Source organism: Protopterus annectens, chromosome 3.part1 (assembly GCF_019279795.1).
Source record: "Protopterus annectens isolate FY-2018-M chromosome 3.part1, PAN1.0, whole genome shotgun sequence".
Lineage (NCBI taxonomy): Eukaryota > Metazoa > Chordata > Ceratodontiformes > Protopteridae > Protopterus > Protopterus annectens.
Genome location: NC_056732.1, coordinates 1,810,162,544 through 1,810,177,715, shown reverse-complemented (window position 1 = coordinate 1,810,177,715; position 15,172 = coordinate 1,810,162,544). Strand labels below are relative to the sequence as shown.

Here is a 15,172-nt window from a genome sequence, read left to right as displayed (position 1 = left end):
GTCCTTGTAGCAAGTAAATGACCCTTTGTAAATCTGTTGTCAGCTTGCTTTTGTTGTCCCTTGTAGCAGGCAGTCGCCCAGGTATGGGTAAATTTGAATTCCTGTAGTCTGCAATGGGCGATTACTGATGCCAGGCATTTTGTGAATACTCTGGCAGTAGATAAGCCAAAGGGCAATGCTGAGAATTGATAGTGCTCTGATCCTGCAAGAAATCTGAGGTATCTTCTGCAGATTGGTCAAATGGGGACGTGCAGGTATGCCTCCTTGAGATCTAGAGTTACCAGCCAAGACTCCTTGCCCAGCATGGGAAGAAGCTGCTGTAGGGTCAGCATTTTGAATTTTGGGACAATGATGTATGTATTTAAGGTGGACAGGTCGAGAATTGGTCTCCAACTTTTTCCTTTCTTGGAACTAGGAATAGTCTGGAGTAGAACCCCTTTCCTTGTTCTGCTGTTGGCACTCTTTCCACAGCTCTCATGTTTGCTAACTCCATTATCTGGCGTAGAGCCTCTGCTTTTTGATTTGGAGGTAGATTTGGCATTCCTCTTTTGACTGGTAAAGTGTGGAAGTGAAACCGTAACCTTGATCTATGGTTTGTAAAATCCACTTGTCTTTTGTTATGTAGTGCCAGTTCTTTGAAAATAAGGTTAACTTTCCGCCTAGAGGAGCTGCTATTTGTTCCTGGTAGGATTTAGGATTAAGTCACTGTGGTTGTGCTGATGTAGAGGCAGTGGCTGTGTCTGTGCCTCTGTTGTTACCTTGCCACTGTCGCCTCTGTAGGCACCTCCTCTGGATTGGTTTCTGCCTCTGGAACGTCTATTCCTGCCCCTTTGAAATTTTGTGGAGTCAGGAAAGGCCCAATTTTGGCAGGCCAGTTCCTGCTAAACCTTGGGGTTGAACCTGTAAGAAATCTTTAACAGTTTGAACAGATTTTGCCTTTTCTTCCATTTTCTTCATAACCTGCTGGGCAGGTGTACCAAACAAACTTGTCTTGTCCATAGGAGCATCTAGCAACTTAGCTTTAACATGATCCGTAAAGCTTGTTCCTTTAGCCATGCATGCCTTCTTATCACTGTGCCTGTCATGGCTGATCTAAATGAAGCCTCCAGTGCATCATAGCCACATTTTAAGGAATGGTTGCTAACCTGTTGTATGTTATTTACCATCTCTAATACATATTTCTTATCAAGAGATTCATCAGTGGTTAGTTTTTAGTTAACTGATCAAGCATAAACTCTTGGTATTGTATCATGTGAAACTGACAGTTTAAAGCTCTAGCTGAAAGAGTAGCTGAAGTGTAGACCTTTTACCCCATCTGTCTAGTGACCTTGCTTCCCTTTCAGAAGGAATAGGGTTTTAGCTGTGGTCGCTGCTACTGCCTTGGGACCCTGGGATATAGTTTCTGGGTCTGCAAGTGGGGCCTTGTAAAGGTGGTGATGAGTATCTGGCACCCTGTAAAATCTGTCTGGTTTGGCAGGGGCTGGGGTAAAGAATCTGGAGCGGAGCAAACATCATTGAAAGCATCATCCACCACAGAGAGAACAGGAGGTATAGCTAAGGGCCTGTGCTGTGGGAGGTGCAGAAAGGTCCTAAGTCTTTTCTGGAGTCTGAAAAATCCTGTTGCTGCCATTGGAACTGTTCTCGCATGGCATGCAAGGTTTCCCCAAAGGAGAATTCTTCTGGTGGGGAAGCAGCTGGGATGGATTCTTCAGCATCAGAATCTTCAAAATTGGAGAAGGGAGCCTCAGGCTGGTCAGTTATGTCTGATTCATCAGCAGAATCATCAGAAGACACTGGCTCAGGGGGCTCTGCCCTAGGTCTCTTCTCTGGGGCTGAGAGGCCCTGTCTGGGTGAGATTGAGATCCTCTAATTAAAGAAATTAAATCTTCTGCCAAAGAAAGCATTTGAGAACTAGAAGAGGGCCTGGATGTGGGGGTTTAACAGGCACTGTTTTAGTAGTCTTGGCTGCTTTAGCCCTGGCGAAGGCCTTAATGGACATGGTAGCTGGAGGCCTAGCAGCACCACGTGCTGGGGTAGAGACATCCAAGGGGATGGTGTCTGATAAGTCAACCACCGTAGTGGGTAACATTTCTGAGGTCGATTCAAGAGTTGTAGCAGGGGCCTCAGTTGTAAGAATAGGTTCATCTGTACTTTGAGCAGTTTTCGGTTTCGCGAAACCGAGACACTCGCGATTTGCTTTACCGTGGTTTCGGCGAAACCGCGGACGCAAGTGTCGGTCTTTATCTTTGCGTTTTGGGGTAGTCGGAGGATCCGACGGCATAATGCACGCAAAATCAGAACCGGAAAACTGTTCTGCAAACTCCGACCGACGCCTAAGCGTTCGTCGGTTGAAAGAGGCACAGGCCGAACAGGCTGCTACGTCGTGGGCTGGGCCTAAACAAGGCAGACAGTAAGAGTGGAAATCTTTATGAGGTATTTGTTTCCCACAGGTTAAACAATTGTTAACTTTTTCTGACATCGGCTGAGGCAAGAAAGAGTCCAACGGGGTACTTAGCTTTAGAAGTCTTCGAAGTAGTATTGGGTAGAAGTAATCTCTGGATCCGACCGACCGGCACTTGCGAACAGCTGGTGCTTGGGCGCCGGCAAGAAAGACTGAGGAAAATGGCGTCGGCTGATGCTCTTATACCCGAAGACCAACAGAGATGACGTCGGATGGAATGCGACATCAGCGAAGCGGACCGGACTTTGGAATCCGGCCGACTGCAGGGCTGCCTGACGACAGGACAACCCACTTGTTATGACTGCAGATGCATCCATGAAGGACATCTACAATTCAAGTTAAAGCAATTATATAACTTGTTATGCATATTTACTTATATGAGAAAATCATCATGCTTCCCCTTGATGTTCAGTGTAGTGTATGTCATTTATGACAAGTTTAAGATAGTAGTGTTATTATACACAAGCCCATGTTATTAAATCCTGTCTTTAATATCTAAATTCAGCAGACTGCTTCATCTTATATGACGATTATATATTTTATGTCTAGATTTACTAAAATCATACATCTCATAACTATTGTGTGGTTTTTTTTTGGCTGTTGCTTAGTGATTTCAGAGACCACACGCTGTAATGTTTACTCTTATTATTAGCTCCTTCCAAGCATGTTTATTAATTCCATACACTTTAAATTATGAGACCCTTCTAGTTTCTTATTTGTTATATTTCCATCCTTACATACACACATATCAGTACTTCAAGTATGGGCAACAATGCCCATCCGGTGATGTCAGAATACTATTCACTAGTTCATGTGGTGTGCTTCCAGGCTGTTCTTAAAATATTCAAACCAATATTTGTCCTGTTCCATTTTACCAGCCTGTTCCTTGCAGTGGCCACTCTGCCAGTGAACCACTCAACACACCTTCCATTTCCACATATATTTCCATGAAGGAAATCTGATGACTCAAACACCCCTAGAATCAGCTATCCCCATATGTCCAACATGTCCGAGTAAGCCCACCTCCCAGACCACTGTAAAGGGTACTGCCCAAGACCAAGTGCTCTTAGTCTTTCACAATAACTCAGATGTCCACTCTTATGCAAGTCCTTAATGTGTTTGGACCAAAATACATTTTAAATATAAAGTTGCACTTATTATTGATTTATTTTTTTATCAAGAATCAACTTAATGAGTTAAATGAAGTGTTGGGAGACCATCAGTATGTGTACATGTGGTTTAAAACAGCCCCTTTATATATATATATATATATATATATATATATATATATATATATATATTTTTTTTTTTTGAAACCAAAAACTTCATTGCAGAGAATCATCTCAGAGGCTTTTCAGAGCCCTTAAGCATTATCATCACTCTGTCTGCGTTACCACAGCAACCTGGGAGCATTTGTATCTGTTGGTGTGTCTGTCAAAGGCTCACGATGCACCTGAAGCAAAGCTTCACTTCACTGCAACTTTAAGCCTAAATTCCCTCCCTTTCAGTGAGGCAGCAGCCTGGAAAAGAACGGAGAGCAAGCAGATAAAAAAAAAAAACCTCCCAACAAGCCACCACAAGAGATATCACATTCTTCCAGCCTTCTCACCTCTCACTCAGCAGATGTATAAACAAATTATTCTCTGCCAAGATATCCCAAATCATAGTTTTATCCACCCCCTTCCCCTGGATTCAGGCTAAAACACCAAATGTCTCTTCCGAATACACAAACATCAGTAAACCTTGATCACAAGCCGCAACCCACAGCTTCCCGGAGATGAAAAAGGCAACATACAACAGCTGCCAGACACAGCTGCATCCACACACACCATAACAGGCTTTATCAAACAGCTCTCAAAGCTATGATACCTGCCATAATTGATATTAACTATGTTTAGACAGAATAATAATGACATTTGTACTAGCTGCCAGATACAGCTGCATCCATGAACACGATATCAGGATTGATCAAACAGCACTTGTAGCTGTGATACCTGCCATAAATGATATATATATTTACACAGAATAATGATGACATATTTACTAAGAGCTTGCTACTATTATTCAACCAGGATATACATGACATTTCTAAATCATACTTTAACTGAAGAAGGCATTAGTCTCCATGACAGCATTTTTAAAAAAACACTCTACTGTTACTGCTATTATTTACATATATATATATATATTTATATATATACACATATATATATATATATATATATATATATATATATATATATATATACAATGTTAATTTGTTACATTTGAGTCTGAACTCTGATGAAAGTACAGTTTTGTACCTACCATAAAAGTAGATGTTTGAGGATCTACATTGCTGCAGTCATAACCTATGGGTAGTCCGCTGTCCTCGGTCGGCCCGAATACCAAAGAGCTGGACCGGCGTCGGTCATTGTCGCCTATAGCTGACATCAGTACGTAGTAGTACTTAAGCGCATGACCGACGCCATATCCTCAGTCTTTCTTGCCCCAGATGTGAGAAGGCCTAAGCCCAAATAGTAAACACCCAACAACCACCAGTGTGGAACTAAAGATAATCCTAAAAGAAAACCCCACAAAATATATATATATATATATATATATATATATATATATATATATATATATGTATATATATATATATATATATATAAAGAGGGGAAGGAGGGAGGGATAATAGGACTGCAGCAATGTGGATCCTCGAACATCTACATTTATGGTAGGTACAAAACTGTACTATGTTCTTCGTCTCACATTGCTGCAGTCATAACCTGTGGGTAGAATCCCAAAGCAAAGGAAAAGGGAGGCTGGCAAACTAAATAGTATTAGGAGCTGCTAACATGCCCTGTAAAACAGCAGTGGCAAACCCAGCCCTGGACTTGGAGTAAAGAGGGAGATGGTAATGTCTAGTAAAAGTATGTACTGAACTCCAAGTAGCTGCCTCCAAAATATCTTTAGTAGCTACACCCCTCAAAAAAGCAGTAGATGTGGCAGTAGCCCTAGTAGAATGAGGTCTGATACCCACAGGAACATCCTTTCCATGATGAGAATAACAAAAAGCAATACATTGACCAATCCACTTTGAAATAGTCTGCTTTGAAACAGCTTTCCCTTGTGAACTCAAAGCAAAAGAAACAAATAACTGTTGAGTCTGTCTAAACTCCTTAGTTCTGCTCAAGTAGTAACGCAACTGCCTGTGGATATCCAAAGAATGCAAGACTTTTTCCCCCTTATTTTGGGGATCAGCATAAAAAGTAGGCAAATGAATAGACTGGTTCAAGGCCACATTTGAAACCACTTTAGGCATAAAAGTAGGGTTAGTTCGCAAAGAAACTCTATCCTTATGAAATATCAGAAAGGGTTCAACTGCCATGAGTGCCTGTAATTCGGATACCCTCCTAGCAGAAGTAATGGCCAACAAAAAAGCAGTCTTCCAAGACAAAAACTTCAATTCAGACGTAGCTGCAGGTTCAAAAGGAGGTAGAGTAAGCTTCTCCAACACAAAATTGAGATCCCAGGAAGGAGTAGGAGCTCGACGTGGGGGTCTTATATTCTTTGCCCCTCTAAGAAATTGTTTGAACAAAGGATGGGAAAATAAAGGAGGGTCACAATCATAGTGAGCAGAAATGGCTGCAGCATGAACCTTCACAGAGGAAAAGGACAAACCCTTGTCTGGTAATTCAGCAAGATACTGTAATGCAAAACTAAGATTAGGCACTGAAACATCAAAACCCTTTGCTGTGCTCCAAAGAAAAAATCTCTTCCATTTATCAGCATAAACCTTTCTAGTACTAGGCCGCCTGGCCTCCAAAATGACATCCAAAACCTGTTGAGGAAGCTGAGCCCCTACCGGCTCCATCACTGAATACGCCAAGCTGTCAGATGCAGGGACTGCACCCGTACATTGAGAAAATGATTGTTTGACTGGGATAACAAATGAGGAACCTGTGGCAGAGGCCAAGGAGACTCCCGAATTAAACTCCTCAGCAGAGGATACCAATGTTGACGTGGCCAATCTGGTGCTATAAAAATCATGCAAGGCTTGTCCCGCCTGGCCTTCAAGAGTACCTTGGGAAGAAGAGGCAGAGGAGGAAAAGCATAAACGTGAAGGTTGTTCCAACTGAAGGATAGAGCATCCACTTTCCAAGCATTTGGGTGGAACAACTTTGTGCAAAATCTTGGCAGTTGAAAATTTAGTGGAGAAGCGAACAGATCTATGTCTGGAGTGCCCCAAGCCACAGTCAATTGTTTGAATACCTGAGGATCCAGTTTCCACTCGTGGGGATCCACCATGTGCCTGCTTAATCCATCTGCTAGGGAGTTCTGTGCTCCTGGCAGAAACCGTGCCTGAAGACTGATTTGCAAACTCAGAGCAGTTTCCCACAAAACCATTGTTTGTCTGCAAAGAGGGTAGGAATGGGTTCCCCCCTGCTTGTTGATGTACCACATGACTGTTGTGTTGTCTGTTTGAACTAACACCGGTCCCGGCTGAAGCAGATCCTTGAAGGCCATCAAAGCAAATTGAACTGCTAACATCTCCTTCATATTGATGTGTAAATGCAGCAGTTTGGGAGGCCACATGTCTTGTATCCATTTCCCGTTGAAGTGTGCTCCCCAAGCCAAGTCCGAGGCATCTGTCGTTAAGATCTGACTCGCCTCTGGTTGGATCACAGAGAGTCCCTTGTTTAGGTGACATTCCTGAGCCCACCACAGAAATTCCTTCTGGATGCATGGTAAAATCCGAATGACAGTGTCCAAATCGTGGCAGTGTTGAGTCCACACACTTTTGAGATACCATTGTAGCTTCCTCATATGCAGTTTGGCATTGGGAAGTACTAGAATACAAGATGCCATGAACCCCATGGCTTGAAGGACTGTCCTTGCAGTCAGCCTGGACATTCCTGATAACTGTTGGAAGTATAGATGAAGAGAACTTTGTTTGTCCGGGGTCAAAAAAGCCATCTGAGAAGCTGTATTCAGTCTCACACCCAGAAAGCACATGTCTTGAGAGGGTACTAGACTGGACTTTATTTCGTTCACAGAATACCCTAGGCACCTGAAAACTGTCATTACATACTGGAGGTGTTGCAGTAACTTGTCTTTGTTTTGAGCAAGAATCAGGCAATCGTCCAGATAAGGATAGATTTGTATTCCTCTCTGTCTGAAGAAGGCAATCACAGGAGCCAGAACTTTTGTGAACACTCTGGACGCAGTAGATAAGCCAAAGGGCAATGCAGAGAACTGATAATGAAAAGTACCAGCCCGAAATCTCAGGAATCTCCTGCAGCAGGGCCTGATAGGGATATGCAGATAGGCCTCTTTGAGATCCAGGGTTACCATCCAGTGATCTTTGCCCATCATAGGCAGAAGTTGTTGCAATGTTAACATTTTGAACTTTGGAATGTCTAGGTAGGTATTGAGAATGGACAAATCCAGAATTGGCCTCCAAGTGTTTCCTTTCTTTGGCACTAGGAATAGGCGAGAATAAAAACCTAGGCCTACTTCTGACGGAGGGACCGCCTGAATTGCCCCCATCTGCAAAAGTAAAGAAATTTGCACCCGAGCCTCCATCCTTTGCTGAGGAGGCACATCCGGCATGCCTTTGAAAGGAGGAAAAGTGTGAAAATAAAACTTGTAGCCGTGATTTATTATATCCAACACCCATTTGTCCTGGGTGACCAAATGCCAGCTTTGCTTGTAAAGTCCCAGCTTTCCTCCCAGAGGAGCTGCCAGTAGAGAAGGGTCTGGCAGCGGAAAATACAGGTCATTGGGACTGTTTACGAAAAGGCTGACCCCTGCCTTCACCAGAAGACTGTGCAGGAGAACTCCCAGTTCTAGGCCTGAAAGAACCCTGAGAGTGAGCTCTACCTCTACCATGCCTAGATCTGCCCTTAGACTGATAATCCGAAGAAGGAAAAGACCATCCTCTAGCAGGCCAATTCCTACTAAACTTAGGGGGCTGCACCTGCAAAAAATCCTTGACCGTCTGCATAGACTTAGCCTTATCTTCCATCTTTTTCAAAACCGATTCCACAGAAGGCCCAAAAAGAACTTCTGATTGAAGTGGAGCATCCAAAATTCGAGCCTTAACATGCTCTGACAAATTTTGATCCCTAAGCCAGGCATGTCTACGAATAACTGAACCAGTAGCAGCCACCCTGGATGCAGCTTGAAGAGCATCAAAACCACACTGCAAAGAATGCTTGCCAACTTGGTCTGATGCATGAACCAACTCCTGAAGCTCCTTACATTCTATACCCTCAGATAAAGCATCCACTTTAGATTGCAATTGACCTAACAAAAAATTCTGATACTTCAACATATGAAACTGGCAATTCAAAGCCCTCATAGCTAGCGTAGATGAGGTGTACACTTTTTTCCCCCATCTATCCAAAGCCCTAGAATCTTTATCCAAAGGAACTGGATTCTTAGCCACAGAAGCTTTAATACCCTTCGGACCTTGAGTGATAGTTTCTGGATCAGCTCTGGGACTCTTGTACAAATACTTATGTGCTTCAGGAACTCTATAGTATCTGTCCGGCTTAACAGGGGCAGGAGGTAAGGAATCAGGATTAAGGGAAGATTCAGAAAAAACATCCTGAACAACATCCAAGACAGGAGGAATAGCCAAGGGCCTATGCTGTGGCAGAAACAAAAATTCCCTGAGCTTTTTCCGAGAATCCGAAAAATCCTGACCTTCCCACTTGAAATGCTCCCTCATGGAATGTAAAGTCTCAGAGAAAGTAAAATCCTCTGGAGGAGAAGCAGAAGGACTGGAGTCCTCTGCATCCGAATCCAAATAAGAAGGAAAGTCATGAATCTCCTCAACTGAGGAATCAGAGAAATCTGAGGAATGATCCATCCCCTCTAAATCTGCCTCCACCCTGGGTCTCTTCTCCGGGGGGGGGGGGGCATAGAACCCCTGATCAAAGTAATCAAATCCTCAGCCATTTTCAACATATGCTTTTTAGGAACAGGGGCTGGAGAACTAGAACCATGGGCAGGGCCCCCTTGACAAGTTTTGGCCTTAGCATGAACCTGAGCCACCGAAGTAGTAGGCCTAATAACTTTTTGTAAAGATGGAACCACAGACACCTGAGAAGCACCCTCAGCCGGGCCTACCTCCGGAGAGGCCAACTCCTGTAAAATTAAAGGTTCCCCCATGGGATTCAACCGAACCCTCAGCAGGGACCATCGGTTCAACCGGAGGCTCTAAAGAACCGGCGTCCGCAACGGACGACTCATCCTGCTTAGACTTCAAAGATATATCTCTACGCTTTTTAGCAGTAGCGGGCGTCGGAGAATCCGACGGCATGTTATAGTTACACCTTTTACCAAAAACAAGCCTGGCACAGTCTAACCTCCGTTTAATTGTACGCTTGATAAATCTAGCACAAAAGTGACACCCGACCACGTCGTGCTCAGGCCCTAAGCAAGGAATACACAAAGAATGAAAATCCTTATGCGGTATCTGTTTCCCACAAGAAATACAATTATTGACTTTTTCTGACATCCGGATAACTGAGGCAAGAAAAGACAAAGATTTCCCCAACGGGGTACTTAGCCCAACTTGGTCTTCGGTCTGAAACTCGATAAATGACAATTTCAGAACGCCGAACGGCACTTGCAAACGCTGCTTCTGCTTCAGACCACGCGGCAAGAAAGACTGAGGATATGGCGTCGGTCATGCGCTTAAGTACTACTACGTACTGACGTCAGCTATAGGCGACAATGACCGACGCCGGTCCAGCTCTTTGGTATTCGGGCCGACCGAGGACAGCGGACTACCCATAGGTTATGACTGCAGCAATGTGAGACGAAGAACATCGGTACCTTGTTGAATTAAATTAATTAAATTATTATAAGTATAATCAGTGAAAAATGAAGAAGATAAGTATTCATTGAGTTCAAGTAGGGGAATAGAAACTTCTATGTTTGTATTACATGTTGCTTTGTTTGGCTTATATACAATGTAAATAGTAACCCATCGTGACCTACCTTTGTTTGTGAAGAATTATTGGACTCTCAGAACATTCTGAATAAATCATTAGTGTTTCTCAGTTGTTTAAGAAACCCTCCTTTTTTTAAATAAAGCAGATGACAAGTGATGTACCATATCATTTGATACTTTGAGAGATGTAGTTGTATCAGTTATTTTTGGGACAGCTATCTTGGAATCAGTTTTTTATTTGTTTCTTCTTTCTAGCATCAGTCCAATGATTTGTTTCTTTTATTCTTTTAAGAGTATGGGCCATCCATTCCATTTCTTCTGGGATAGACACTATGTTGTGGTTTCTGATGAATATCGTAGCTTCTTCTAAGTTATTAAAGGTTCTCATTTCACTGGCAAAAAGTATTTTTATCTTGGCTGGAAAGGCCAGCTGGGCTTTAGTGTTGTTTTATTTCAACTATTATTGGCCAGACTTTTTTCCTTTGTTCTAGTATTCTGGAAGAATAATCATTGCTAGACCTTATCAGGCTTTGATTGTATTTTAATGGTGATTTTCTCCAAGCAGATTTTAATATTAGTTCCTTATCCAGAAATGAAAGAAATTTTATAACTATGGATCTAGGTGGAGTATTTGTTGAGTTAGAAGCAGGTTTCCTCAGTGCTCTATGCGCCCTTTCAATTCCAAATCTTCTCCTTCAGTGTTTTTAGGCAGACCAAAGATCCTTATGTTGTTTCTCCTTTCCCTGTTTTCTAAGTCATCTATTTTGTTAAGCAGCCATGTATTCTGTTTAAGCAGAAATTCTTTTTGGAATTCTTCCTGTTTGAGTCTCCCTTCAATGTCATTTAGAGAAGTCTCTATATTTGTTATTTTTGTATAGTGTTGCTATAATAGTTCCTTAAGAGTATCAGTCTGTTTTTGAGAATTTAATTTGAGGTTTTCTGAGTCATTTTAAAGCCATCCATCTTCAAAGATAGTTTCTGTAAGGTAGATGTCATCAATTGCAGTCCTTTTTTCAAAGCAGCATCTAGATGAGAATTCCTTGAGTTGTTCATATTCATATTCAGTGACTCAATATATCTCCAAGTTACTTGACAAGACATTTTTGTACATCTCCACCAAAATTGATATTTATGTAGTTTAGTAGTTTATCTATAGATTTTCTGATGTTTTAAATCTGAAAATAATAAAATGTTCCTATATTATTATACTAGTTTATGGAGCTCTCAAAATTCACTGCTCTCAGTTGGCCATCTAGGCTCCTTCCCTCCGGTTTTATTTTTTGAAGACATTTTTTTATAGTAGAACTGGGAGACAAGTAGAAGGGAAAGGACGGCGTAGTGGCGCAGCAGTAGCGTTGTCGCCTCACAGCAAGAGGTTCTCCGGTTCAATTATTTGCTGGGGTATCTTCTGTGTGGAGTCTGCATGCCCTCTCTGCATTCGTGCGGGTTTCCTCTGGTGTCTGGTTTCCTCCCACGTTTCAAAGACGTGTCTAGAGCATTTCTCCCCAGGCCTCTGGTGAAAATTGGCCTTGTTCCAAGTCGGACTCTCCCAGTAAACAAATGTTAAATAAATAAAAGCAGTGTGGATGGCCATTTAGCTTGGGGGGGTGGACTGATGGAAAGAAAGGGATCATATTGTTGAGTTGGGTGTTGATCGACTGAAGGAAGTGAGAGTTAAATGATTGGAGACATTATAACTGCCACTGATGTTGGGAAGTGTGGGGTTTATTAGACTTGTATGAGTATAGTTTAATAGTTAATTTATGGAGGATCAATGAGTTTTTGGTAAAGTTGGTTAGTGGTTTATAGGTTTGTATAACAGAATTCTTATCTGATAGATATTTAGCCAGCTGAGGAACCACTCAAAATACCAAATTCTAATTGTTAAGTTGAGTTTTGGTTGTTTTCCAGATTTTCCAGGTTTTGTCTCCCTCTTTTATTAGTTATTTTATACTTCTGGATAATCAAACAGCAGCAGCAATGGCTTTAGCTCTTTTGGTTCTAGTTGGAGCAATTCCATTTAGAACGCTTAGGAAAATTCTGTTGAACTCTGATATTGCTTCATCAAGGGGAGATGTTTTAGGACGTTCCAGTTGTATAGTTTTGGTTAAGAAATTAGTGTGTATCTGTGGAAATGTGATAGGCTGTGAGAGTGTCATTGTAATGGTGTTTTTGGACATTAGTGTGTTGTCTAAAAATATATATGGGAAGATGGTCACTTAGACAGTCGGCCATAGTTTCTACTCAATACATCAAACATGCTCTAGTCTAGGGCTGAATTCTGCTTACACAACTAAATCAATTATGGTATGCCTTTTATACTAACTTTAAAGAAACTGCATCAACCAATTTCCAGACAGTAAACCAAAATGCCAAATTTCTGATTTTTGCATTCTGAGCAGGCCCCTCCTTTCAGATTACTTTGTTTTTAAGTTTCACATTCTCATGTATATCTTTCAGCACGCTACAAAGGTTTGTTGTGAGTTAGTGCAGTACTTTCCCTCCTTATTAAAAATGCGTATATAAAAATCCTCTCCTTAAAATCAACTGTCAACCATGAATTGTTCTCGTTAGTTACAAACATGAATCAGGAAAACACCATTTACACATGGCTGACATGACATGCTGTGTCATCAACCCATAAACCAGTTTTCCATGAATCAAGGATTGGTCATCAGTGAAAGCCTATAAGCCTGTCAACACTTCACACTCTTGCATGAAGACACAACATTAAGAGCAGAGACATTCTTCCATGTCCACTTGACAATAGCAGTTCTCATATTGCCTATAGAAATCAAGCTTACTGTGACATACATAAGCATAGCAGTATAGCAAAGAAATGCTTGTCTAGTCTATTTTCTGCAAGTATGGATTCCAGCTTACCTCCACATGTTCTTGACAGGCCGGACGGTCTTCTGGTTGCTCTTCATCATTCTGCTGTACTAACTCAGCTGCTGGTTCACTTCGCTTACATTTCACGGTACGTTTCGCTGCACTGTCAATCTGTCAAAGACAACACAGCCTCAACCACTTGTCACAATTGAAAGTTGACCAAAATCACAGCATGATACTCAACTGAAAAATCGAATGCAGCAAAAACTTACCTTGTGGTTTTGCGACAGTTGTTCCGTCACAATCTCCGGTAATGTGGGCTGTGTGGTAGTTAGTAGTTCATCAATAAGCTGCAATGGTTAGAAAATACATCAAGTTATAACAACCATTACGATGTCCACAGTACTTACTGGACAGATTTGCTACTAAACAAATAATCTTGAGGTCAAACGTTTGCTTACTTACATTTATGTGTTGTTTGCGCTGAAGGCGACGTATTGTTGATGTCCGTAGATTTTTTGTGGAGAAACCAAATAGTGTAGGCACCGCATTTCTAATTAGTCTTCTAACTGGACGTCGTGGCTTCATGCCATCTGGAAGTAACTGATGCATAAAATTCAGTTCGAACTGGCTCTCTTCGAAATGGTTTGAACACAGGAAATGCAGTGGCTTTACACTGGTTACCTCAGCTTTGACAAATTGACTTATGTTACAGACATCTGTGCCACAGTTAACCACCCATCGGGTACACAGTTTGATATCACGTGGAAACCGATGGAATGATAAACCGGGTGGCAGACAGTCTCGGCGATTGCGGCAACCATATGCAAAGCACTGAGGCATGGCTGTTGTACACCTACAAGAAAGAGAAATACATCGTGAACTGAAGACTGAATTATCCAAGCATGTTGCAACTCATGACTCATTAGAAAATAATGCATGACATGATGGGTTACTTGTATTCTAACTTCTGCAAAGTTCAGCATCACGGCTAATCTATTTCTCTATTAAAAAGCCAGCAACAGAAAAGTAATTCGTTACCCAGCGACACCAAACAGGCAAATGCCGTGTATGTTGTGAACCCATCCATTAATTGACAGCAATACCCAAAAGTCCATTCAGCAATGCTGAGCAAGACATCATAGCTGCAAAAATCTCCTGCGATTACCCACAGAGCACCCACCCACCATAGCAGCAGTACTTATCATGTCTCCAAATGGCCTTGGTGCGAGTCGACATTGATCAGACTGGATATAAAATCAAAGCACCTCTGACTGTTAGCAAAAGAAACAAAATATGTTAGTCTGCAATGCATCCATATTAACATGTGCCATCTGTTGCCTTTGTCAATCCCATACCGAAAACCATACTTCAGCTATGTCATTTATTGCTTTTGCAGGATTATGATGCAAACCGAGGAAGCTAGCAACATCAGCAATTGAACTGTATATCCAATTCAGGATGGATTAGTCTAAAATCTCAGCTGAACATACTGTGGCCTACCATGAAAAATGAATTGTAAAAATAAGTTAGATGCACACACTGAAAACTGCACAATAGTCAAGAGAAGTTGCATTGCCTAACCTGCCTTTATCCAGTACACATACATGTTCCTAATAAGTCTGCTTTAACAGTGGCATCATGGGAGAATCCACAGCTACATACTATAATGAAATATTATACCACTGACAGGTAGTTGTAGTTGAGTGTACATATGAATCACCCAACTTTCTGCACTACTGGCAAGACTGTATGGTGGTCTACATGAGTTGATCAGAACTGAAAATCTAATTGTTTTATGAAGACGTTGTCGGGTCAACACTGATGACAAACACATCTTAATCTGATGATTCAAACACTTTATTACTCTCCATTACAGTGCACATTCAGGAGTTTTACATTAATGTATAGTAGCATTCCTTTTCGTA

At 41.8% G+C, this 15,172-nt stretch overlaps 1 protein-coding gene across 1 annotated transcript in view; it reads right to left on the bottom strand.

Annotated features, from left to right (window-relative positions):
- Positions 1–14,087, bottom strand: part of LOC122798685 (zinc finger protein 708-like) — a 213,874-nt gene extending 199,787 nt beyond the window's left edge. The window contains exons 1-3 of the mRNA XM_044067778.1: positions 13,710–14,087; positions 13,517–13,594; positions 13,296–13,415 (exon numbers count right to left, since the gene is read on the bottom strand). Of these exons, the coding sequence (XP_043923713.1) occupies positions 13,296–13,415; positions 13,517–13,594; positions 13,710–14,087 (576 nt within the window). The remainder of the gene's footprint in view (positions 1–13,295; positions 13,416–13,516; positions 13,595–13,709) is intronic.
- Positions 14,088–15,172: the final 1,085 nt, after the last annotated feature.